At 47.1% G+C, this 26950-nt stretch overlaps 1 protein-coding gene across 1 annotated transcript; it reads left to right on the top strand.

Moving 5' to 3' along the window:
• Positions 1-289: 289 nt before the first annotated feature.
• On the top strand, positions 290-24717 carry ARAP3 (ArfGAP with RhoGAP domain, ankyrin repeat and PH domain 3). Its single transcript, XM_006866196.1, has 32 exons — positions 290-816; positions 950-1011; positions 1103-1214; positions 4177-4380; positions 4531-4600; positions 4861-4981; positions 5070-5254; positions 5326-5432; positions 5681-5880; positions 5953-6038; positions 6163-6345; positions 6483-6621; positions 7105-7221; positions 7997-8144; positions 8254-8356; positions 11265-11484; positions 12170-12233; positions 12462-12625; positions 14296-14508; positions 14776-14881; positions 16238-16385; positions 16673-16741; positions 17485-17559; positions 17643-17757; positions 19458-19586; positions 19673-19806; positions 22545-22627; positions 22722-22757; positions 22895-22958; positions 23068-23205; positions 23414-23452; positions 24247-24717. Exons 1-32 carry the CDS (start codon positions 290-292, stop codon positions 24715-24717), a joined length of 4632 nt encoding a protein of 1543 aa, XP_006866258.1.
• Positions 24718-26950: the final 2233 nt, after the last annotated feature.

The following is a 26950-nucleotide window of genomic DNA, read 5'->3' as shown; positions in this document are numbered from 1 at the left end:
TTAACAACAACAACAACAACTAACTTGCAGTGAGCCTGGGACAAACCCCTTTCCTCTCTGGACCTCAGTTTCCTGCTTTGCAAACAAAAGAATTCTTCTACAAGAGCCTTTTCTGACATTCTAGAATGGCTCTGCTTCTAGATCTCAAGTCTTTTGGCATTTTTTATTAAAGGCATATTGGAGTCTAGTATCCCTTGTCCAGGCCTCAGACTTTGGGACAGGGAGGGGGAATCTCAGCCTGAGCCCTCCCTTCACCCTGCCCCTCCCCCCAGCAATGGCCTGAGCCCCCATGGCTGCCCCTCAGGACCTGGACATCGCTGTGTGGCTGGCCACGGTGCACCTGGAGCAGTATGCAGACACGTTCCGACTGCATGGCGTGGCTACAGCGGGTGCAGCCCAGGGCCTGGGCCACGAGGAGCTGAAGCAGTTGGGTATCAGCGCCACAGGGCACCGGAAACGAATTCTGCGCCTGCTGCAGGCAGGTGCTACAGAAGGCTTCCTGGATTCACAATCAGATAGTGCCATGGAGCCATCCTCTTCCAGTCCAGACTCCCAAACGCAGACCCCCAAGCCTGTGCCCAAGCCCCGGACAGTGTTTGGTGGGCTCAGTGGCCCTGCCACCACCCAGAGGCCTTGGCTGAGCCCAGTCCTTCGGGGACCAGAAGTTCCCAGGAGCCCAGAGTCTAGCCCACAGTCCCCTCCTCCCCCCACCTCCTCCTCTGAACAAACTTCAGCCTTGAATACTATGGAGATGATGCCTAATGCCATTTACTTTGGCCTGGACTTAAGAGGCGGACAACATGCAGCTCAGGATATGTAAGTGGGGTTGGCTCCCTGGAGATCTTGTGATTGAGTGGCAACAGGCAGGGTGGAATGGTGATGGGACAGGAGAAATGGGGGTGTGTTCTTCCTCCTATCTCCCTTAATAGCCAATGACCTTTTCCCTCAGAACATCAGACAGCTCCCAGAAAGTTGCCCCCACCTCTGTCCTCAGGCCCACAACAGGCACAGGTAGGTGGGTTATCATGGGTTAGGGAAGAGGGCCTCAATCATTCCCACCTGATTCCTCTTCCTTCTGCCTCCCACACTTCTCTCCAACTAGTGCACATCATGGACCCTGGTTGCCTTTACTATGGTGTACAGCCTATGGGGGTCCCAGGGCCCCCTGATAGAAGAGAAGGCAGAGGTGTCTGTCAGGACAGGGCTGAGCACAGGTGAGCAGTCAGTAGGGTGCTGATGGAAGGGAGGGGAGAAGCTTGGGGAGCAGTGGAGCTGGTGGAGGCAATGTATCCAATTACTTATCAAATGTGCCTGGTGTGTCCTGAAGATACAGGATAAATACAACAGAATTGCCCTGTCCTTGAACTGCCTGTGACTCCGTGAGGCAGAAAGGAAATAAAACAAGTTAACAAACAAATGGGTATATAATTAAAACTTGGGAGAAGTGCTCTTCATTCTTTCAGCCAGCAAATAACAGTATTTATTGAGTACATACTACATGCCAGATGTCAGGATGGATCAGTTAATAAAATCAACAGAAATTCTTGCCATTGTGGGGAGATTACCAGTTTATAAAAAACAATAAATAATTTACATAGTGTGGTGGTGGAGTCATAGCGAGACTGCATAGGGTTTCCAAGGCTGTAAATCTCAATGGGAAAAGAAAGCCTCATCTTTCACCCATGGAACAGCTGAGGTCCACTACACTACCAGAGCTCCTTGCATAGTATGTTAAAAGGTATTAAATATCAAAGGAAAAATAGAGCAGGGTAAGGGGGCAAAGGAACTGCAATTTTTTTACTAGAGTTGTGAGAACCTCAAGAGGATGGCATTTGAGCAAAAAATTAAAGTAGGTATGGGAGTTGTCCATGAAGGTATCTAGAGGAATGAAGACTATTTGAAACAAGGGGAATGATCAAAATTTAGGCTTTTAGGAGGGTGCATGCACCAGGGACCTGAAAACAGTGGTGAGGCAGGCCAATGTAACTGGGCAAAGTGGGGAAGAGAGTGATAGAGGAGATAATAGCATCAGACAGATCAGGTGAGACCTGGAAGGGACTTTTGGCAATAGAGAGCTTTTGACTTACATTTTAAAAGAATCCCTCTAGTTGCTGTGTTGGGAATGGTCTGTTAGGGACAAAAGCAGCGTCAGAAAAACCAGTTAGGAGGTGTAGGAAGTGAGAAAGCTAAGGGAGAGATCTCAGACTGGCGTGATAGTAGTGTAAGTGGTGAGAATTGGTTGGGTTCGGATTATATTTTGAAGGTAAACTGTCAAATTGAATGTGGGGTATGTGGGGAAAAAATATAACAGAAGAACAGTTAAGAACGCCTTCAAGGGTTTTGGTCTGAGCCTGTGTTGTCCAATACAGTGGTCACTGTCCACAAGTGACTGTTGAGCACATGAAATGTAGCTTGTCTAAATTGAGATGGGCTGTAAGCGTAAAATAGACACTGGATTTAAAGACTGCATTTGAAAAAAACAACGTAAACTATCTTAGTTTTTTTTACTTACTACATACTAAAATGTTAATGTTTGCAATATACAGTATTGGGTTGAATAAAATATTAAAATTTACTTCACCTCTCTTTATTTTGCTAAATGTGGCTATTAGAAAATTTTAACTTACGTATGTGGTTGGCATTGACTTCTGCTGGGCAGCGCCAGTCAGAGCAACTGAGAGCTCATGGAGTTGCATTGACCTAAGATGGGAACAAGTCTAAATAAAGGAGGTGGGTGGTGGGGGTAGGTCAGGAGTTTGGTTTTGAACATGCTGACTTTGAGGTGTGTGTTATACATCCAAGAAGAGATGGTAGTAGTCTGTTGGGTATATAAATTTAGAAACTGGGTGGAGGTCTGGGCTGGAGATAAAATTTTGTGAGTTGTCAGCATACTTGTTATTGTTAAGTGCCATCAAGTCAGTTCGTACTCATAACCACCCTGATTCGGGTTTCCAAGGAGCGGCTGATGTGTTTAAACTGTTGACCCTTGCAGTTCAAACTGACCTTGTGGTCCAATGCTTATTCTACAGTGCCATGGATTTATATGGGTGTGAGTATGTGTACATAGAGAGGAAGGCAGTATCAGAGGCCTGGTATACTCCATTATCAAGAAGTTTGGGAGAAGAGGAAGAAACAAACTGTTTAAGCAAAATAGACTGAAAAGAAGTGGTAGGTGAAGTAGAGGGAAGACCAGGAGAATGTGGTATTGTAAAAACCAAGTGAAGAAAGTATATAAAAAGGAAACAGAGATCAACCGTGTCAAGTGGTGCTGAAAAGTAAAAGAAGTGACTTCTAGAATTGGCCACATGAAGGTGATTGGAGACTTTGATGAAGGCAGTCTCAGCAGAGTGGTAGGGGTTGCTGCCTGGTTGGAGTGGGCTTAAGAGAGATTGGAAGGAAAGGAGTTGGAAACAGCAAGTGTGGGTGCCGTTTTTGAGTTTCTCTGCAAAGGAGAGCAGAGACTTTGAGCGAGAATTTGAGCTCACCAGCTGCTTATTGGAGACCCTATACATGGTCGCTATGGATCGGAACCAACTTGATGGCACTTAACAACAACAACAATGGAAGTTATGGTGTGGCACTTTGGTTTAATGCAATCAACTTCACAGTCGTTTGAACCTTAAAGTCAGTGGTTCAAGCTCACCAGCTGTTTCTTAGAAACTGTATTAGGGTTGCTATGGGTTGGAATCGACTCAAAGGCACCTAAGAACAACAACACTGGAAGTTATAAAGAGTGTGTCCAGAAGTCCTGGTGAGACACTGCAGGTTAATGCACTGTACAGCAAGGTCCGTTTGAACTGCAAGGTTGGTCGTTCAAACTCACTAGCCACTCCTCAGAAACTCTATATAGGGTCGCTATGGGTAGGAACCAAGGAGCTCTAGTAGCATAGTGGTTACGAATCAGGCTGCGAGCCGCAAGGTCAGCAGTTCGAAACTACCAACTGTTCCACGGGAGAAAGATGAGGCTTTCTGCTCCCGTAAAGATTTACTTACAGCCTTGGAAACCCTGTACAGGGTCGCTATGAGTCGGAACCGACTCCATGGCACATAACAACAACAATGGGTAGGAACCGACTTGACAGCACTTAACAACAACAACAATGGAGGTTATAGAGAATGTGTCCAGAGTACTAGGGTATTCTCATGTCTGCCCTTTCCTCTCTTGGCCCCCATAAGGCTCAGTAGGCAGGATCTGGAATCACGGGAGGATGCCGGCTATGCCAGTCTTGAGCTTCCTGGGGACTCCACCCTTTCGATGCCCACCCTGGATATGGAGGAGACCAGTGATGACCTCATTTCACCCTATGCCAGCTTCTCCTCCATAGCAGAACCCCCTGGGCCCCTGCTCAGTGGCTGGCTGGACAAGCTCTCCCCTCAGGGGTGGGGCTGCTGGGAAGGGAAGCAAGGAGAGGGAGGCTGGGTGGCAGTGTGTGGTGTGTGTGGGGGGGATGGGGCAGTGGGTCCCAAGAGCTTCTAGACCCTATGAGCAACCCCAGAAGGCATCCTCCAACACTTCCTGATCTTTTTCAGAAACTACGTCTTTCAGAGACGCTTTGTACAGTTCAATGGGAGGAGCCTGATGTACTTTGGCAGTGACAAGGTAGGGTCAGGAAGACGTACATGGAGCCTGGGGAGATGAAGAGGGAGGAATGAGAGACTGAGGATGGGCAGGAGCTAAGCCCATGCATGGTAGGAGGCATTGCCCCATGACTGATGACACCATTTGAAGTAGTTAGATTATTTTGCTGTACCTACTGCTTGTGGGTTGAGTGCTGAGCTCATAAAAATTGGTACTGGACCTAGGGGTCAGTGTGCATGGCTCAGTTCCTGTTCCTATGGGTCATTGGGCTCGCCCTCCAGGATCCCTTCCCCAAAGGCGTGATTCCCTTGACTGCCATTGAGATGACCCGCAGCAACAAGGACAACAGATTTCAAATCGTCACTGGCCAGAGGGTATTTGTGTTCCGTACAGAGAGTGAGGGTGAGTGCCAGGGCCCACTGGATTAGGGAGCGAGGGAGGAAGGGATAAGGTGCACAGCCAACTGACCTGACCCTACCCCCCCAACCAGCTCAGCGAGACACATGGTGCTCCACGCTGCAATCCTGCCTAAAGGAGCAACGCCTCCTGGGCCACCCTCGGCCCCCGCAGCCACCCAGACCTCTCCGCACGGGCATGCTGGAGCTTCGAGGACACAAAGCCAAGGTGTTTGCTGCCTTAAGCCCTGGAGAGCTCGCACTGTACAAGAGTGAGCAGGTGAGGAGACTGGACCAGGACTGAGGGGCCTGATGTAGCCCATTTTAGCCTCACTGTGGCTGCCCCACCAGGCCTTCTCTCTGGGCATCGGGATCTGCTTCATCGAGCTGCAGGGCTGCAGTGTCCGGGAGACCAAGAGTCGTAGCTTCGACCTGCTCACACCCCATCGCTGCTTCAGGTGGGGCCAAGACTGGCAAGAGGCATGGCTGGAAGAGAGACTTTTAGGGGAAGCACAGGGGTGCAGAGCACTGGAAGCCTCATAGTAGGACATCAGTGGGTGTGCACTAATGGGAGGGGAGGGGCAGGAGAGACAAGAGGGTCTGGGTTGACCAAGATGTGGTCTTTGGTGGCTCTGCAAGAATGACCAGTGGGATGGGGCAGGTAGAAGGGGATTCCATGCCCACGGCCTGGCTGTCCACCTCTCAGCTTCACAGCCGAGTCTGGGGGTGCTCGGCAGAGCTGGGCAGCTGCTCTGCAGGAAGCAGTAACGGAGACCCTATCTGACTACGAGGTGGCTGAGAAGATCTGGTCCAACCGAGCAAACCAACACTGTGCAGACTGCGGGGCTTCCCAGCCAGATTGGGCTGCCGTCAACCTGGGGGTGGTCATCTGCAAGCAGTGTGCAGGTGAGGCCTGGGGAGTGGGAGCAGGGTTGGGGTGGGAGGGCTCAGAATACCCATGCCACATGTCTCTGACAGGTCAGCATCGAGCTTTGGGTTCTGGGATCTCCAAGGTGCAGAGCCTGAAGCTGGATACAAGTGTCTGGAGTAATGAGATAGTGCAAGTGAGGCTTGACACAGGGCTTGGCACACGGACCTGGGGCTAGGGGAGGTATCTAGGGAAATGGATGGAGTGCCTGGGGACTCTTGAGTACTTGTCACTTGCCTTTGCCCTTTATCATCCTGCAGTTGTTCATTGTCCTGGGCAACAATCGCGCCAACCGCTTCTGGGCAGGAACATTACCCCCAGGTGAGGGGCTGCATCCAGATGCATCCCCTAGCCTTCGAGGAGAATTCATTTCCCAAAAGTACCGGTTGGGTCTCTTCCGGAAGCCCCATCCTCAGTATCCAGATCATAGCCAGTTTCTCCAGGTAGAAGGGACAAGGGAGGCAGTCTGTGGGTTGGGATGCCTAGACATGAGTGGTGGAGGCTGGTTTGGTGATTGAAAGACATCTTCAGGGCTCTCAGTTGGGGTGGGAGAATGACAGAGGTCCTTCCCTTTCTGAAGGCATTGTGTGCAGCTGTGGCAGGACCCAACCTGTTAAAGAAAATGGCCCAGCTCCTCTGTGTGGAGACCTTCGAGGGAGAGGAAGAGCCCTGGTCCCCCTTAACCCTGGAGGGCAGCTTCCCTGGCCTCTTGCCCTCAGGTAATCCTCCCAAGTGTCTATGGCATCTTCCCCTGGGAATTCTCAGCCCTGACCTGTACCTTTATTCTTGGGGAATGGGAACGCAATCACCCCACCATTCAACCCATTACAATGACCTGGCCCTAGGGGTTTTGCAGTCCTTCAGATCCTCTGGTCCTGTTCCCTGATGGCTTGAGATGACTGGTGATGTCCACTGCCTGGGGTGGTCAGGGTGTGCTGAGTCCCCTTTCAGAGCAAACTACCTGGTTGGCTGGCTGGTGGGCAGAGGCTGTAGGCAGGGGCTGGACTTCCTGTCCCATCATCTTCTGCTTCCCTCTTTTCTAGTCTGGGTAGTAAGACGTCCAGCCCCACTGGGCTCTGCTTGTCCATGCTACCAGTGGAGTTGGGGCCCACTGTCTTCCTCCATTTAATCTCTTCTCCAAGGAGGCCCAGGTCATCCCTTTGTACTAGCCTCACCTTGCCACCTTTCCTTCTTCCCTGCAGACCCCTCCCCTAGTGTGTACAATGAGGTGGTGGTGCCTGCCACTTACAGCAGTTTCCTGTACTGTGGTCCCATCAATAACAAAGCTGGACCCCCACCCCCTCGCAGGGGCCGGGATGGTGAGAGGGAGTCAGGGGCTGGGAGGAGACAGGGTGGAAATGGATGGGTGTGAGTTCACTGCAAAGGGGCAGGGAGGATGGGGCTGAGATGGGAAGGCGGGCTGTACCCTGGAGTGGGCTGGGGTGTTGGGGATAAGAGAGGGACCATGCCAAGTGGCAGAACTTGGGTGATAGTTAAGACGCTGTGCTTTGAAGTCAGACTGTTTGGTCCAGAGTCTAGTTCTGCTACTTTCTACCTTTGTGACTTGGGCTAGCTACTCAAACTTTAAGCCTCAGTTTACCCATCTGCAAAATAGAACTGATACTAATACCCACCTCATAGGGTTGTGAAGATTATGTGGACTTTTGCATACACAGAGGGCTTGACACAGAATAAATACCTGACAAATGGGAACTGAAACCCTGGTGGAGCATCAGTTAAGCACTGAGGTTGGCAGTTTGAAGCCACTCATTGTCTCTGTGGGAGGAAGACCTGGCAAACTGTTTCTGTAAAGATTGTTGTTGTTGTTAAGTGTCATCGAGTCAGTTCCAATTCATAGTGACCCTGTATAGGGTTTCTGAGGAGAAGCTGGTAGGTTTGAAGCGCTGATCTTGCAGTTTGCAGTTCAGTCCTTATCCTGCAGTGCCACAGAAAAACCCTTTGGGCCAATTCTACTCAATCACATGGGGTCACTAAGAGTTAAAATGGACTCAGTGGCACATAACAATAACAAATGGGAATTTTGAGAGTAAAGTTAGGAGTCTGCTGCCCCCTGATCATTTGTTACTCCCTTAGCTCCCCCGAGACTATGGTGCGTTCTGGGAGCAGCTCTGGAAATGTTTGTGTCGGAAAGTAACCCTGAACCCCTCAGCCTCATCCATTCCCAGGATGTTGTCTGTTTGGGTGTGAACCCCCCACCTACTGAACCAAGTGACCTTGACAGGTAAAAGCCTCCCATGTTCCCTGAGCTCTAACTTGTCCCTTCCCAATCCCCAGCCTAACAGCCCCCTCACTGGCCCACATTTTTCTCCCTCACCTCACCTTTTCTTCAGGTTCCCCTTTTCCTTTGAGCTCATCCTTACTGGAGGGAGGATTCAGCATTTTGGGACAGATGGAGCTGACAGTCTGGAAGCTTGGACCAGCGCCATCGGCAAGGTGAGACAGTCAAGACCTATGGCCGACAGCTCATGATTTCTCAGCTCCATCTGTTCCCATTCTGTCTTCTCTTCTTCCTACAGTCACTCCCACTGCTTCTACAAACAGCTAAGGTTGACTGAGCACTTATTCTGAGCCAGACACTGTGTTAAGCACTGTTTGCTCAGTATCTCATTTAATTTCTACGATTGCTAAGTGCCGTCAAGTCACTTATAGGTTTTTCAAGGAGCGGCTGGTGAGTTTGAACCCCCGACCTTACGGTTCAAACTGACCTTGAGGTTGAGTGCTTATCCTACAGCGCCACAACAGGATTCCATTTCTATGATAGCCCTTGGAAATAAGGCAACTGAGGTGCAGAGATTATGAACTCACTTGGTCAAAGTCAGAGTTAGGAGGCTACATAGCACAACAACAAAACCCAGCTCTGTGTCTCAAACCTCCTACCCAAGCATCACTTGAGATGCTACTCCTGCTGCTTCCAGCAGGCCAGGGGCAAAAAGCTGCCTTCATAGTTACTGCATCACCATTTCCGGATAACTCAATCACTCCATCCTACACATGCTTCCTGGAACTGAAAGTTCAGGCTCTGACGTTGGACACACTTGAACCTGCGTCCTACAACTCTTAACTTTGGGAGCTTTTTCACACCTGTAGATTAGACGTGGAGTCCTGGCATGGCGTTGTAGAATAAACACTGAACTGCTGACTGAAGGGTTGGTGGTTCAAACCCACCATCCACTCCTCGGAAACCCTATACAGCAGGGGTGGTTGTTATTGTTAGGTTGAGTCGGTTCTGACTCATAGCAACCCTGTATAGGGTTTCCAAGGAGCAGCTGGTGGGTTTGAACCATTAGTCTTGTGGCTTGCAGTCCAGTGCTGATCCTATAGTGCCACACCATGAGTCCTTTTTTCTGCCAAGAGCCATTTGGATATTTATAACATTGTTCACAGGCCATTCAAAATTATCAACTTAAAAATTAGCCTGCTAAGCTTGCAGAATGTGCCCTTTGGTTGTTTAAATTATTATATATTCCTGAGTGTTCCTGTGTACATCACCCCTCCCCCTCCCAACCCTCCCCCCCAAAATCAGATGGAGTAGAAGCAAATACTGTTGAATGATGATACACAGAGACGATTGTAATCATTGCAATGAAACGATGGTATAAAGCCAATGTTCTGTGTTAACTATCACTCAATTCACACTAAAAACTTAAAGAAAAAAAAAATTAGCCTGCTATATTTGGTCAAACATTTAATTAACTGACTCCTAATGGAACCGTGGTTGCCTAGGCAGGGCCAGACCAAATAATTTCACTGACCTTATATGGCCTGTGGGCCGGATGTTCCCCAACCCTGCTAGACAGCATGGCTATGAGTCAGAACCAACTCGACAGCCCTTAATAATAACAGAAAAGAGTGGATGTAAAGACCCATGGCCAAGGGTTGAGAATTCAGTGAGATGTGAGACCCACACTGCCTAGCACTTTTCACTATGTGGGTGCTGTAGGGATGATGATGATGGTGGTGATTATCTCTTTCATTCTAAACAGCTTTTCCCTCAGCCCTGCTCTACCTTCAACTCATCACCCTAGTGTCCTCCTGACAACTTCTCAGAAGTGGTGTACTCTAGCAACCTGCAGTTCCTCCTTAACCCCTTGCAGTTGCTTTCCTCTGTCTATGCTCTTCAGAGCTGCTACTCTGCAAGTCCCCAGTGACTTCCTGTTTCTAAACTGTGGAGGCCTTTCTCCAACCTCATCTCTGCACCATCTAACCCCTCCTATAGGAAATACTCGCTCTGCGGCTCTCTTCCCACTCACTGGTCTTCCTACAGCTCCTGACACTGTAGCACTCTATCATGGCCCTTACAGGCCGCTCAAAGTCTCATCTTATTTTCACCTACACTTTTCAAAACTCTATCTGTTCTTTAAAGCAGTGCTCCCCAAAGGGTGGTCTGAAGACTGTAACCCAACTCTGGGCCGTGGGCTGTTTGTTTTGGTCACTGACAAAATAAGTGCAGAAATGAAGAACAAGTATTTATTTATAGTCCTGGTGTGGTGCTGTAGGATAAGCACTGGACCACAAGGTTGGTTTGAACTGCAAATCTAGTGTTCAAACCCACCAGCCGCTCTTCGGAAACCCTATACACGGTCGTTACAAGCCAGAACTGACTTGATGGTCTTTAACAACAACATAGCAATTTGAGGAGCCTTGGTGGCACAATAGTTATAGGCTTCATCTGCTAACCAAGAAGTCGATAGTTTCAATCCACTAGCCACTCCACAGAAGAAAGATGTGGCAGTCTGCTTCCATAAAGTTTACAGGCCTTGGAAACACTCCTGGGCAGTTCTGTTCTGCCCTATAGGGTAATTACGTTGGAATCTATCAGATGGCAGTAGGTTTGAGTTTGATTATAGTAATTTGATAAAGTGATTTTATGCATTAAATCTAATAATAAAAACTGCAGGTTTGTATTTTATATGTCTTTGCTTTTGTTCCTTTGTCTAGTAATCCATTTTTTATAGTTTTTTTTTAAAGAAAGTATTGGTTAGTGATGGATTGGAATTTAAAAAGAAAAGAAAACTTGGTCCTTTACTGCTTTAGGCCTGGTGTGGCGCTGTGGGTTAATGCACTAGACTGCAAAGTCAGTTTGAACCACAAGGTCAGTGGTTCAAGCTCACCAGCTGCTCTTTGGAGATCCTATACAGGGTCTCTGTGGGTCAGAATTGACTTGATAGCAGTTAACAACAACAATGTCTCCTCATTGGCTCTTCTCCCCATCACTTTTCATTCCTCTATTTCTTCTGCATTCTCTTCACGTCTTTGTGTTTCCCTGTCCTTCTCACTCTGTCTCTTTCTCTATCATTCTCTCTCCGCATGTCTCCCCTACCCCACCCACTCTCATTCACAGTGGTTCTCCCCTCTGAGCTGTCACCAGCTGCTGGGCCCTGGGCTGCTGCGACTGGGCCGGCTGTGGCTTCGGTCACCCTCCCACACAGCCCTGGCTCCTGGCCTCTGGCTGTCAGGGTTTGGCCTCCTTCGTGGTGACCACCTCTTCCTGTGTCCAGCGCCGGGTCCAGGCCCCCCAGCTCCTGAGGATATGGTGCATCTGCGGCGTCTACAGGAGATCAGTGAGCATGGGCAGGGCAAGGATGAAGAGTGGCCATGGTGGGTGGGGTGGAGTTTCCTCTATCTGGAGATCCCTCTGGGAAACAGCAGAGTCCCTGGGTTAAGTACTCAGCTACTAACCCAAAGATTGGAGGTTCAAATCTGCCTAGAAGTACCTTAGAGGAAGGGCCTATCAGACTACACAGCTCCATTGGTTCCTGAATCTATAGATCTTTACAGGAGCAGACAGCCTCATCTATCTTCTACAGAGCAATGATGGGTTTGAACTGCTGACCTTGCTGTTAGCAGCCCAATGCTCAACCCACTGTGCCATCAAGGGCACTATTATTAACATTTAGAGTTACTTGTTAGCTGAGACTTGGGAACTAAGAGAGAGGAAGGATACCCTCACTGCATTTCTTTCTCCGTGTAGGGAAATGCTTTAGGGTTTGGAGGTAAGGCACCTGGGTTCCAGCTCACCTTTGCATTTTATAGCAAGTAACTGAGGCAAATCGCTCAGCCTCTCTAAACTTCAGTGTATCACCTGTAAAATGAAGGTCATATCATTACACAACTCCCAGGATTAAATGCAACATCCCTTGTAAGACTCCTCTCAGCCTGGTACCTGCATGCCTTAAGTCCTTAATAAATAGTCCTCATTATGAGGAAGACAATGATGATGATAATGTCTTATGATTCTCCTCCCAGGTGTGGTCTCTGCAGCTGAAACCCCAGACAAGAAGGAGCATTTGGTCCTTGTAGAGACAGGAAGGTAAGTGCTGTCTCTATCCTTGATAACCCCATCCACCCACCTAGAATCCCCTTCCCCTCCTCCCCACCTTTTGGACCACTCTCTGCCTACTTCCTCAAAGTCCTTCCCCCTTGTCAGGGTTGGGTGTTGCTGCCCCCTGCTGGAGATTCTGGGATGTCCAGTTACTGTGCTCCTGGGCCTCTCAATTTAGTTCTGAGTCCATTCTGACCCAGGCCTCTGGGGTCTCAGGACCCTGTATCTTCAGGGGGAGGGCCGGCTGGACTTCTCAGCATGGAATGCAGCCATTGGGGGTGCGGCTGGCGGAGGTGGCACTGGTCTGCAAGAGCAGCAGATGAGCCGGGGTGACATCCCCATCATCGTGGACGCCTGCATCAGTTTTGTCACCCAGCATGGTGAGTGGGCAATGACTGATACTGAACCAAGTGGGAGACCAAGAATATGAGTGCAGCCAGAGGGAGCAATCAGACTGGGAGAACTTTGTCTTTAGAGACTGCAGTTGTCACCAAGAACTCTATGACCCCTTGGCAAGCAGCTTTGCCTTTCTGCGTCTTAGTTCCCACAGCTGTAAAATGGAGATACTAACAGTCCTCATTTTCCAAGATAGTTGTAAGACTGCGGTGAAGTAATGAATGTAAGGCATTACATTTAGTGCAGGGCCTGGCAGGTAATACGTGTCCAGTGGTGGCTGTTACTGGGTGCTGGATATGGAGAATAAGAGCGGCACTGGAAATGCGGCTGGAATATAAAGTCATGGAGGACAAAGGGGGTACCACTATAAGGCAAGGACCAAATCCCTGAAGGATTGAGTAGAATTCTGAGTGGGAGGTTTTCTAAGCATAAAGGCTTGTTATACAAGTGGCTCTTATAATTCCTGATCCCCTTGCATTTTTTCGGCCTCTGTTTTATTCTCTAACCCAAATAAGAGCCTACTAGAATCTAGCTTCCCTGCAAACTCCATTGAAAAGACTAGACTATTTAAAAGGAAAAGTCACAGAAAACTAAAAAGGGCGGTCAAGAAAAAGAAAGGTACATCATGACCCCATAAAAATGGTTGTGCTTTCCAGGCATGGACCATGGAGAGTGCAGAAGCCAATGACATTTTCCAGTCAGTGACTTCCTTCAACTCTACCTTCTTCTCATATCTCTATCCTCTTCTAGACCTCTATCCTCTTCTCAGTCTCCCTTGTGTCCAAAGAGGGGATTAGGTCAGAGGCCCAGTGAAAAAGCCCTAAAGAAATCAGAAAAGCAGCAACAACAGAGATGGTGGTAGAGACTATGGCATAGAGAGACAGAGCAGTAGAGGACTTATAGGCCCATGGATTGAGAAAGGCAGTGAGCCTGCAGGCAGGAGGCTAGCTTGCAAAATGTGCCCTGTGGACATTTAAGTGAATATATATTCTCAGTGTATTTTTTTAAAAAGGGGGTAATAGAGGTAAATACTGTTAGCTGATGGTGCATGGAGGGGATTATAATCATTGCAATGATTTGTTGAATGTAAAACTGATGATCTGCCCTGTAAAACTTCACTCAATTCACAATGAAAGCTTTTTTTAAATTATTTTTTTTTAAAAAGCCCTGAAGAGTATGGAGGTTCATACTTGCCCCTCAGAGTTCCTGCCTTCTATATTTCTTTATTCATCCCAAAAAAGATTTATCGCTATAGGTTGGAACCGACTCGATGGCACTTAGCAACAACGACAACCATGTGTCAGACTCTGGGGTTCCAGTAGTGAAAAAGTGAAGATCCCATGGAATTTATAGACTCGAAGGAGAGATGATTAATAATAGAGCATAGTGTGGTTTCAGAGAGTGCTATTTAAAAATGAAAGTGGCCAGGAGACAGAAAGTGATGGGGGATACTATATGTGGTGGCATGGTTAGGGAGGCTTCTCTGAGAATGTAAACTTGAGTAGAAACCTGAGGAGCAAGACGGTTGAGGCACTGATTTCTTCCCATCTGGCTTCCCTACCCCACACAATATGGGGAAGTCACAGATGGCAAAGCAGGATTTTGGGTGGGAGGTCTTCAGGCAGCAATGAGCAAAGACGCTGGTTATTCTCAGGACTCCGGCTGGAGGGTGTGTACCGGAAAGGGGGTGCCCGTGCCCGAAGTCTGCGGCTCCTGGCTGAGTTCCGGCGAGATGCCCGATCAGTGAAGCTCCGACCAGGGGAGCACTTTGTGGAGGACGTCACTGACACACTCAAACGCTTCTTTCGTGAGCTGGATGACCCCGTGACTTCTGCACGGTTGTTGCCTCGCTGGAGGGAGGCTGCCGGTACTTCTTAGATCTCTGAGAACTCCTCACGGGCAACCAATGCCCAACCAGGAACTCTCCCCCCTCAGAATCCATGAGACCCTCTTGTAGATTGAGCAGCCCCCACCCTAGCATTCCCACTCTGGAAGATCACCCAGGGATTAACTCGGCAAACTGGGGAGGCCATAGACATACAACCATTCTGTGTTTGTTTTTCTAAGAAACCCTCCGCTCCAGCCTCATTTTCCTACCTTGATTTTCTCCAACCCTACTCCTCCCCATCTCCAGAGCTGCCCCAGAAGAATCAGCGCCTGGAGAAATACAAAGAAGTGATTGGTAGCTTGCCAAGGGTCAACCGCCGCACACTGGCCACCCTCATTGGGCATCTCTATCGGTTAGTATGGTCAGATCCCCAGCAAGCCCCCTCCCAGACCCTGTGTCACCTTGGTCTGACAACCCCCCCACCCCCACCCCCCTTTACACTCATTCATTCATTCCACAACTTGTTAGGTGGAGGATCAGAGTATGAACACTCCGAGCATGGCCTTTGGGGCCAGACAGACCTAGGTTTTCATCTGGATAAATCATTTACTCTCTTTCGATCTCAGTTTCCTCATTGCAAAAGGAAGACCATGGAGTAAATAATACCTGTATTATAGATTCATGAGAATTAAGTGAGATTAAGTTTTATAAGATTCTTTGTTTTTTTTTTTTTAATAAAATTGTATTTTCAGTGGAAGTGTGGACATAGTAGAACAGGCTCTCATTGAACAATTTCTCCATATACTGTTCAGTGACATTGGTTACATTCTTCACATAGTGTCAACAGTCTCGTTTCCATTCTAGTTGTTTCATTCCTATTAACTTAGTCTCACAGCCCTCTAACGTCTCATCTGTGCTGCAGAGTATTTGTTGATCACTTGGTCTCATATAGGTGATTTTTCTAAGGGAGTGCAGTACTCAAAGGTGATATTCATTACTTTATGAGCTAACCTGCTATTTAGCTACAAGGTGACTTGAGGAAATAATTTCAGTTCAAGGTTTAAAGATTATTTCTGGTTAAAAGTCTTGGAGATTTCCTCAGTGGGTCAAGTAAGTTTGGATTTTTTTTTTTTTTAATTTGAAGTTCTGTTCCACATTTTTCTCCCTTTCTAGCAGGATCTATCTATTGTGAACCCTTATAAATATGGTTATCAATCAATATTTTTTTGTTTCATTATTCTATACCAGAGAGATGCACAAAGATAAATAGGATGGAGCTCTACCTTTACCAGTCTCCTTGGGAGATAGACCCTTAAGTGATTTGGGCGCGAATTCTTGACTACATTGCACTGATTACACTACATTCTAGGGATTGGCAAATCCAGCCAGTTGTCTATTTTCATATAAATAAAGTTGGATTGCAGCATGGCCACACCCATCCATATATGCATTCTCTTTGGCTCTTCTTACACCACAACAGCAGAGTCGAAGAGCTGTAATGGGCACTCTAGTCTGTAAGCCTAAAATATGTACTCTCTGTCCCTTGACATTAAAAAATTGCTGGTCTCTGCTATATTTATAATTCCCTTATCCGTCTATCTCCTAGACTGGGAGCTCCTTGAGGCTAGCATGGCATATTCCAAGCATTTAGCCCAGGGTCTGGCATACAGTAGGACTCAATTAAATTTTTGCTGGATGAGTGAATGAATGTGTGGAAGAGCAGGTGAGTGCAAACTGCTCTCCTTGTGACCCTCACACCCCTCTGTAGGGTGCAGAAGTGTGCAGCTCTAAACCAGATGTGCACACGGAACCTGGCCCTGCTGTTTGCGCCCAGTGTATTCCAGACGGATGGGCGGGGGGAGCATGAAGTGCGGGTGCTGCAGGAACTCATCGATGGCTACATCTCTGTCTTTGATGTAAGGTTATCCTGACCCCTGGCCTGCAGCCCCTCTGCCTCTTCCACTTCAGGACCCAGAGACTGGATCCGGCTCACCCCTAACCAGCCCCCAGCCCCAGCCTTCTTCTGAACCATGTTCCGAGTCCTGGGTTTCTTTGTCCCATAACCTTACTCCGAACACCTTTGCCCCCTTGGTTTTTAACTTTAACCCTCTCGTATAGGTCCTAGTTTGGTTTTGCAGCTCTCCCCCTCCTCCTTCCTTCTTTTTCCAACAAGTTCCCACAATCCCTTTTGGCTCTTCCACAGATCGACTCTGACCAGGTAGCTCAGATTGACTTGGAGGTCAGCCTTATCACCACCTGGAAGGATGTGCAGGTAACTTGTCCAGACCTTCTACCCAGTTCAGGATGTCTTCCCTTCAGCCTGTCCTCTAGGCAACTAACCCTCAGCTCTATGGGCCACAGGGCAAATCCAAGGAGAGGAATGCTTCAGTTGGGGTGTGGGTTAGGGTTTGCTCCATTTTGTCCGCTATAATGATTCTTCATTACAAAATGGTGGCAGAGCACCCACTTCCAAGTGCAGGAGCTCCCTGGGAGAGTCCATTGGATCAAGAAATTAAAATAATAATAAGTACGGTAGCAAATACCGGCTCCTGCTGTTGTTAAGTGCCTTCGAGTTGGTTCTGACTCATAGCGACTCTATATAGGGTTTCTGAGGAGCGGCTACTGAGCTTGAACTGCCGATCTTGCAGATTAAACCAACCTTGCAGTCTAGCGCATTAACCCACAGCACCACATCAGGACAGACTTATTACATTCCAAGCGTTTCTAATCTTATTTTAGCATCATACAACTCTATAAAGGAGGTAGTCCCATTTTTCCAAATAAACTGAGGTTCAGAGAGTCACTTATTCAAGATCACAATGTAGTGAAACCAGTCCTTAAAGCCACTATGGGGTATTGTGTCGGACGCACTGCATGCAGCCTAAAGAGGCTGTTCTTCCAACCCTGGAGTTTTCTTTTAAGATGCTGAGGGATGGCGGGGGTGGGCAAGTTTCTGACCTTGCTCTTTTGCATCCTCCTTTTGTGTCCTCCTGACATCTGTACTCCTCCCCTCAGCTGTCTCAGGCTGGAGACCTCATCATGGAGGTTTACATAGAACAACAGCTCCCAGACAACTGTGTCACCCTGAAGGTTAGTCCTGAGACAACTGGAGGGAAAATGCCAGAATGGTGGGCTGCAGGGACCTGACCAGCATGCTCTTGTCCTGACCCCAGGTGTCCCCAACACTGACTGCTGAGGAGCTGACTAACCAGGTACTGGAGATGCGGGGGACAGCAGCTGGGATGGACTTGTGGGTGACATTTGAGATTCGTGAGCATGGGGAGCTTGGTAAGTATAACTGTGTGCATACATGTGTATATGTGTGTGTATGTGTGTTATCAAATCCAGTAGACACTGGATATGAGGGGACATTCAACTCCCTCTTTCTGAATACTCTTGTCTCTTGGTTTTAATAAACCTCACGAGTCCTTGGTTTCCTCTCTATCTCAAGGATGGCTTCTCTTCCTCTTTGCCCAGACTTCAAATGTTGGAGCAATCCTGAGTTCAATCCTCGGCCCTTTTATCTTTTCTATCTCTATTTCTCCTTGGATGAGCTCATCGATCCCAAGAGCTTTCCATCCACTGCCATCTAGTCGGTCCCAACTCATAGTGACTCTATAGGACAGAGTAGAATTGTCCCACTGGGTTTCCAAAGTTATAAATCCTTATGGGACCAGATTGTTCCATCTTTCTCTGTGTAACAGCTGGTTGGTTCAAACAGCTGACCAATCAGTTAGCAGCCGAGCACTTAACCACTGTGTCACCAGAGCTTCTATCTCATAGTTTTAGATGACACCCACATTTTTACCTCTGGTTCAGACCTATCTATCCTCTGAGTTCCAGACTCTCTTATCCAGCTGTATACATGATACCTTCACTTGGATGTCTTGTAAGCATCTTAGACACCCCCCCAAAATCTAAGCCATTTCCTAAATGCACCAGCTTTGCAAACGACACTGCCATCCACCTGGGAGTCCTGTGGTTTTTCCCTTTCTTTTATCTTCATATCTAACCCACTAACGAATCCTGTCAATTCTAATTGAATCTATCACTTCTCTCCACCTCTGCTATTATCAGTTCCTACCAAAGTTACCATTACTTCTCTGTCCCCCTATATTAACCACTAAAATGTATGGCCCCAGAAAGGGAATAGCTAGACAACGTTCCATTCTTGCCTCCCTACAATCCATTTTCCACAAAGCAACTAAATGAACATGTCAAGCATAAACCAGATCATGCCATTCCCATGGTTCAAACCCTCCAGTGACTTCCCATTGAACTTAAACAAAATACAAACCTTCTACTATAGCCTACAAGGCTCTGAATATCTGTCCACCACCCTCCCCCAGTTTCTTAGAACTTATCTCCAGATCTCACATCACTGGTGTTTTTAAACTGTCTCCTTTGCTTCAGCCGCATTGGCCATGTTGTTGTTGTTGTTGTTGTTGTTGTTAAATGCTGTTGAGTCAATTCCAACCCATAGCAACCCTATATAGAGTTTCCGAGGAGCAGCTGGTGATAGTTCCTCCAAATACATCTTGAAGCCTTTGTTGCATTTTTGCCATGCCTGAAGTCTGCTCTCTGATCTTAGCATGGCTTGCTCTTCCTAATCCTTCAGATTTCTGGAGTTTATCTTCAAATGCCACATATGAAAGGCTATCTCTGATCACCCTATCTCAGTGGCTGCTCTGCTACTCTCTCTTTCTCAGATTCTTTCAAAGCAGTGTTGTTGTTGTTGTTTTCTGCAGTTATTTTGTTTGCTTACCCATTTACTGCCTTCTCCCTCATTAAGCTGTGGGCTTTATGTATTGTGTTCAACACTGTCTACCCAGGGCCAGCCCAGTGCCTGGTTTTCGAACTGGTGCTAAACTAAATGTTTTTAAGTGGCTGAATGGATGTGTGAATGAATAAATGAATGGAAGTAGATGGACTGGGGGTTCCAGGATGTGTGCATTCTGGCTGATACCCAACCCCACCTTGTTCATTAGAGCGGCCACTGCACCCCAAGGAAAAGGTCCTAGAGCAGGCCCTGCAGTGGTGCCAACTTCCAGAGCCCTGCTCAGCCTCCCTGCTCTTGCGAAAAGTGCCCCTTGCCCAGGCCGGCTGTCTCTTCACAGGTGAGCCTCCTTCCTCAGCCCAGCATCCTGCAGGACTCTTTGCCAAGCCCGTCTATCCAGCCCTACTATTGTCCATCTTTATCCAGGTACTCGGCGTGAGAGTCCACGGGTAGGACTGTTGCGGTGCCGGGAGGAGCCACCCCGATTGCTGGGAAGTCGCTTCCAGGAGAGATTCTTTCTGTTGCGTGACCGCTGCCTGCTGCTGCTCAAGGAGAAAAAGGTGAAACCCTGGGGTGAGGCGAATAGAATACAAGGTGGTCATATGAGAGGAGCCATGAATGCACTGAGCCTCTGATCCCATGGCCCATATTCTCTCCAACCTCATGGCTTCTCTGACCCCTTAACCTCTATGACCTTGTGATTGCATAACCCATCAAATCAACGTTTCTATGACTTTTTTTGTCCTAACAATACTGATTCGGATGAAAGCTAATCTAGCAAATTTGATTCACATTTAACAATTTCTACACTCTTTGTGTAGTGACATTGGTTGCATTTTACACAGTGTGTCAACTTTCTCATTGTTTCCCTTCTTTCTTATAATCTCCATTCTAGTTGTTCCATTTCTAGTAATCTAATCTCCTTGGTCCTTTCTCTTCTTTGTTTTAAAGTAAATGGTGACTAGTCGCATATAGATAATTTTTTTAAAAAGGAGCACAGACAGTACTCACATTGATACTGCTTATTTCATAAGCCAATCTATTATTTAGCTAAAAGATGACCTCATGGAGTAGTTTTGGTTCAAGATCTAAAGAGTAGCTCAGAGCAATAGTCTTGTCTTAATTGGTCCAGTAAATCTGGACTTTTTAAAGAATTTAAGTTCTATTCCACATTTTGCTCCCATTCTATGAATACCCATCTATTGTGTTCGTGATCAGAATGGTAGCTAGTGGTAGCCAGGCACCCTCTAGTTCTTCTGGTCTCAGGTTAGATGAGGTTCTGGTTTATGTAGACTGTCAGCTCTGTAGACTAGTTTCTTCTCTAAATCTTTGATGTCCTTTATTCTCTTTTACTCCAGATATATAGAGACCAGTAGTTGTATCTTAGAAAGTCACTAGCTAGTTTTTAAGATGCTACTCATCAGACTAGGAGGAAGATCACCTACTTTATGTACTTTATACCAGAAACCGTATACCAACTGACCAAGTTGTTCCCTAAGACTATGGTCCTAAGCCTTCAGATTTTGTAAACGAATCCCAAAAGGTGTTTAATAAATATCTGTTTGTATCTCCTATGTGCCTTATTGTATCTATGGATGCATGTGCAGATATTGGTGGGCATATATAGATTCATCTATATGCAGGTGTACGTATGAGAGTAAGTCAAACTGTAATGCTAGTAAGGTTCCAGTTTATACATGCATGGGTTTATTCCAAACAAAATGTGTTTAAACATGTCTCTGTGATCAGTGAATGACTTCAGACAAGTTCTCTCAGTAATAGATTTGTCTTAGTCTCATTAGAGTGCTTCAAAAAAAAAGGCTTCTGAGAGAATCTGCTGGTCTAGTTCAATTCAAGACAGAGAGGTCAGCCAGATCAGCACGCTATGACAACTGTCTTTTGGGATTCTAAGTGGATAACCATGATAGATTTTCTTAAAGGATACAAGATGATCACAAGGGATTCTTTTGAAGAAGTTTTAAGAAAATTAAAAACTGCATTAGTGAGAAGAAGTCCAGGAAAGTTGCACTGAGGAATTTTATCCCATAATGATAACGCACTGCTCATTCTTTGAGGGTAGCAAGGACTGTCCTATGAGAATTTTGTTGAGAAACCTTACTCCATCCACCCTACAGTGCCAAGTGTGCCCCTTCAGATTTCTTTTTCCAAAACTCAAAGAACCTTTAAAATGAACATGATGTGAGTCTCTCAGAGATGCCCAAACTGCTGTTTGGATGTGGTGTAAACTGAAGAATGAAGAATTTTTCAGGGAAGAGTTAAGAGAGTTGGAAACACCACCTCCAGAAGTATGTAGACTTAGATGGAGGATATGTTGAGAAACAATAGATTCTCATTTTGATATTCTATTTAATAAATGTTTCTGAGATTGTGTAGTAGTATTTTTTGCTCACCCACATACATACCTAGGCACATACTTATGTATCACACATATCTACGTGTCCACATTCCTGTTGATTAAGTTGTTATACCATTGTCTATATCCTAGCATTTTACCAGCAATGCCTTTTTTTCTTGCATACTTCTTAGTGGCATCATTTACTATGGTCCAGGTCTGTACACTTTAACCACATTTAGTGTTGTGGTTCCCATCCCTTCAAATAACAAGTGTCTACTGTTCAGGGTCACTATGGGTCGGAACCGACTCAACGGAACTTAACAACAACAACAACCATTTAGAGTGGAGTCCTAGTGTGGCACTGTGGTCTAATGCATCAGACTGCAAAGTTGGTTGAACTGCAATGTCGGTGGTTCAAGCTCACCAGCTACTCCTTGGAAACCCTATACAGGGTCGCTATGGGTCGAAATTGACTCAACAGTACTTAGCAACAACAACTATTTAAAGTAAGGAGCTCTGGTAGCGTAGTGGTTACAAGTCAGGCTGCTAACCTCAAGGTCAGCAGTTTGAAACTGCCAGCCGTTCCTCAGGAGAAAGATGAGGCTTTCTGCTCTTGTAAAGATTTATAGCATTGGAAACCTTATGCAGGGTCGCTATGAGTCTGACGGACTCCATGGCACATCACCACCAACCACCACCACCATTTAGAGTGAGCTCCACCTCCCACCCACACCTACCCCTCTATCCCGGGGAACCATTGGTGGACGCTGCTTTCAGTATGTATACCTATTCTTTTTACAATAGTAACATCATATGGTATTTGTCCTTTGACTTATTTCATTCAGCATAATGTATTCCAGTTTCATTTACATTATAAAGTATTTTGAGAATTCCATGATCTTCCTCCCATCTCCCAATCTCACTGAATGTTCATATTCTCAGAGCTCTAAACCAGAACGGGAGTGGCCTTTGGAAGGTGCCAAGGTCTACCTGGGAATCCGCAAAAAGCTAAAGCCTCCAACACCGTGAGTTTTCTTACCTAGCTCCTACATTAGGGCCTTCCTGCTATCACCTCTCTTACCTTTCTGATCATATATCACTGTTCTCCTTTGCTCCTAGGTGGGGCTTCACCTTGTTACTAGAGAAGATGCATCTGTGAGTCCCCCTCCTTATAATCTGGCTTCTCCTCTAGCCCAGCCCTATGTCCTGCCTGCCTTCACCTCCCTCTTTACCTCCTCCATCACTTTAATTGTGATTCCCCTCTCCCCTTAATCCCCTCTGATTACCTCTAGCTACCTGTCCTGCACTGATGAGAATGAGATGTGGGACTGGACCACCAGCATCCTCAAAGCCCAGGTGAGGGGATGGAGGAGGCTGAACACTAGGCATGTGATCCCCTGGGACTTAGATACATCCCTCGCTGTCCCCCTTGTCCATCTTTGCCAACGCTTCACCCTTTCACCAGCATGATGACCAGCAGCCAGTGGTCTTACGACGCCGTTCCTCCTCTGATCTTGCCCGTCAGAAGTTTGGCACCATGCCTTTGTTGCCTATCCGTGGGGATGACAGTGGGGCTATACTTCTCTCTGCCAATCAGACCCTGGTAAGGCCCCTGTCTGTCCCAACTTCCTCCTGCCCTCTGCTCTCTGCCCTTCCTGCACTGCAGTGGGGACCTGATGCCTCCCTCTTATCACTGTGCCCCTCCCTCTGCCTTCTCTACTCACCCTACTTCCCACCTCTGCCTCCTTTTGCCAAGCCTCACTGTGTCTCTGTGTCTCTCCCTCCCCTCATCCTGTTCCACCTGTACCCAGCGGCGACTGCACACCCGGAGGACCCTGTCCATGTTCTTTGTGAGTACTTGTGCCATGCCAGCTACAGTGCCAGTGTGCCTGTCAGCCCCATAGTCCTCTGTGCTGCCTGACTCTGCGTGTGCTCTCTGTATTTGTCCTGATGCAGATTTGGGAAGACCCTTCAGAATGTGTGTGTGTGTGTGTGTGATGCAGTAAGAGAGAGAGAGACAAATAGTTGGGGCTCTATTTGTGTGTTTGTGTGTGAGTGTGTGTGTGTGTGTGTGTGTGTGTGATGCAGTAAGAGAGAGAAAGAGAGAGAGACAAATAGAGTTGGGGCTCTATTTGTGTGTTTGTGTGTGAGTTTGTGTGTAGTGCTGTGAGAGAGAGAAAGAGAGAGAGACAAATAGAGTTTGGACCAGAATATAGAAAATAAAGGAGAATAGGATATAGTGAGGAAAGTAAGAAGGAATCATGGGATCTGAGAAGAAGAAGTTGGTTCGAGGCCCTTGCTTGATCATTTACTCACAGTGGGATCTTGGTCAATTTGCTTAACACCTCTGAGCCTCAGTTCATTCATCCATAGTATGACCACCCACCTAGGGTTATATTGATAATTATACATACAAAGTATTTTGCAGTATCTAACACAGAGGAATAGCTCAATGAATGTTGTTGTTGTTAAGTGCCATTGAATCTGTTCCAACTCATAGCAACCTTGTAAGATTTTCTGAGGTGTAGCTGGTGGGTTTAAACCACCGATCTTGTAGTTAGCAGTCCAGTACTTATCCTGCAGTGCCACAGTTCATAATCCAGTAATTCTGTACCTGCCTCCTGACACCCGCATATCCATCCAGCCTATGAAGTCATCCCAGGGGTCTGTGGAGGAGCAAGAAGAACTGGAGGAACCTGTGTATGAGGAGCCAGTGTATGAGGAAGTGGGGGCCTTCCCTGAGCTAACCAAGAACACCTCTACATCCACCATGCAAGAAACTCTCCTCACCAGCCAGAGGTCCTTTGATCAACCTCTTCTCTCCAAAGCAGGCACCCTGGTAGAAAGGCCACCTGAACCCCTTCCTATTCCCCCTTCAAAGAGCAGCCCCCAGGCACATGGGACCCTGGAGGAACAGCTGCTTCAGGAGCTCAGCAGTATTATCCTGAAGAAGGGAGACAGCACCACAGAGCTTGGCAGCCCCTCCCAGCCCTCCAGCCCCCAGTCTCCCAGCCCGCAGTCCACTAGTCCCACTGACCTTTCCACACAAACACCCAGCTTCCCCACCCAACCCCCTTGCACCTCCAGTCTGCCCTCCAGCCAGCCCCTCACATGACTCTAGGAGGAGCAGTCAGAAGGGGTAGATACCCAGCCAGAGGTCCTTTGGTCTACCTTGGAGGCAGAAGACCCCAAGTCAGACCATGGGAGACATGCTGGAAGCTTCCCCTGTCCTGACTGGAAAGACTCCACAATCCAGTGTGGTGCTGTGGAAAGGAGCACTGGACTGAGAGTTCAAGAAGCTCTGTGTCCCAGGGCAGCTCATGGCCCTTCTCTGGGTCTCAGATCACTTCTCTGTACTAAAAGGTATCTGAGACAAGGAGAACACTGAATGTCAAACTGTGTTTCTCAGAGTTGTAAGCCTTACATCTTTTCCCTCAAAAAGGGATAGCTCCTGCTTTGTATATGTGATATGTAGAGGTTCTTTGATATATTGAGGGTTTTAAAAGAATGTTTTTACTGCATGAAAGAAAAGGCTGGAAAGCCAGAAGTCCAGATGATATTCATCCTACTCCATGTCCTGTATTCTGGGACTGCATTGAAGCTCTAGAGTGGGGAGGTTGATTGGGGTAATGAACTGGGCCAAAGAGGAACTAAAAAAGGGTCACTGTTAATAAACTTTATAACTGAAAAGCTATCAATTCATTCAACAAATATGTACTGTGTGTCTTATTTGTGCCCTATACAAGGGATAGGATATGTACAAAACAGATAAGGTTCCTGTTTTATAACACCTCCATTGTAGAAGTTGTTGCTGTTGTTGGTAAGTGCTGTCGAGCTGGTTCCGACTCATAGTGACCTTGTATAGGGTTTTCGAGGTGTGGTTCAAACCACCCTGGAGGTTGAGTGCTTTATCCTCTAGTGCCACTGTAGAGGAGGAACAGAGAATAAAAAATACCAACAAAAACAAGTAGGTACGTGGATGAGCGAGTGGAGTGCTATGGAGAAACTATGCTAAAGTGATGTGTTTGAGAGTAATTATGAAGGTGGCATTTAGACTGAACAGGGAAGGCTTCTGAACAGCTGAAATTAAAAGTAAGAAGTCAGACGAGTTTGGAGCAGTGGTGGAAGGAGTTTGCCTGTTGGAGAGACAGCAAGGAGGCTGGGGCAGCTGGAGCATGGTAAGGGACCCAAGCATGCATACACAGCCTTGTAGGCCATGCTCAGGTATCTGGATTTTATTGTCACTGTATAGGACACAACTGAGGGGTTTTAAGCAATTGAGGAGTCCTGATGTGGCACTGTAGGATAAGCAATGGACTGCTAACTACAAGGCCAGTGGTTTAAACCCACCAGTGGTTTCTCGGAAACCCTATACAGACAGGGTCACTGTGAGTTGGAACCGGGGCTCCATCGCATTTAACAAAGCCAGTGAATGAGATCTTATTTTTTCTTTCTCTTTTTTTTTAAAAATAAAAAACATAGCTTACTCTGGCTTCTGTATGAACAATGGGTTGTAGTGGGGCAAGTGTGGAAGAAAAGAGACCAGATAGCAGACCAGGAGCCTGATAATGGGCTTGGACATTGAGGGAAATGGATCAATAGAAAATCATTTCTGGAAATAGAACCTACAGGACATGCAGCTAGATGGAGTGTAGGGGTTAGGAGAAAAGGCACACCAAAGCTGAACCCCTGTGTTTCTGACTTTTCTAATTGAAGGGAAGTTGGTATTACCTGGGAGAGGTACAGGCTTTCTAAGAAGTTGTTTTGAAAGTTTGAAGTGCTTATTAGATATACAAGTAGAAATATCACAGGGCAGATAGATATGTGAGTCTGGAGTGTGGGGCCAGAGATAACTGCTTCTTCCATGTTGGGGCACAGTGCCAAAGACCTAAGCCACAGGAATGAAGGTGCAGATCCACGTAGAGCATCTAGAGTGCCTAGATCCTGGGGTGGAGAGCCTGAAGGGTAAATCCTAAAAGGGATAAGATTACTAGGCCACAGGCTCACTCGCTGGTATTATTTAATTTTCTCCTAGAATCTACCTGTCTTTTCCTCTGTTTCCTTCCTGTCCTCCAGGCGTCTTCTCACTCTGTTCATGCTGGCTTTTCCAGTTCAGCGGAAATTGGGAAAAGGTCTGGGACCAACCCTCTCGGCTTTGTCAGATGCATCTTTGCTCAGGTGTCCAGTGACTCAGTTTCCCTGCTCACCCATTGAGTTTCTGGTCATCCCTTGCCTTCAAGCAGGGGACTTGTGATCTGCATACGTAAATGATTAGAAACAAATAATTACGGGTTGAGTCAGCAGCTTCACTAGAAATAGAACCCAGGCGTCTTGACTCAGAAGCCCTG

Source organism: Chrysochloris asiatica, unplaced genomic scaffold, assembly GCF_000296735.1.
Source record: "Chrysochloris asiatica unplaced genomic scaffold, ChrAsi1.0 scaffold00087, whole genome shotgun sequence".
Lineage (NCBI taxonomy): Eukaryota > Metazoa > Chordata > Mammalia > Afrosoricida > Chrysochloridae > Chrysochloris > Chrysochloris asiatica.
Note: the sequence above shows the minus strand (reverse complement) of the source record. Positions and strands in the feature narration are given on the sequence as shown.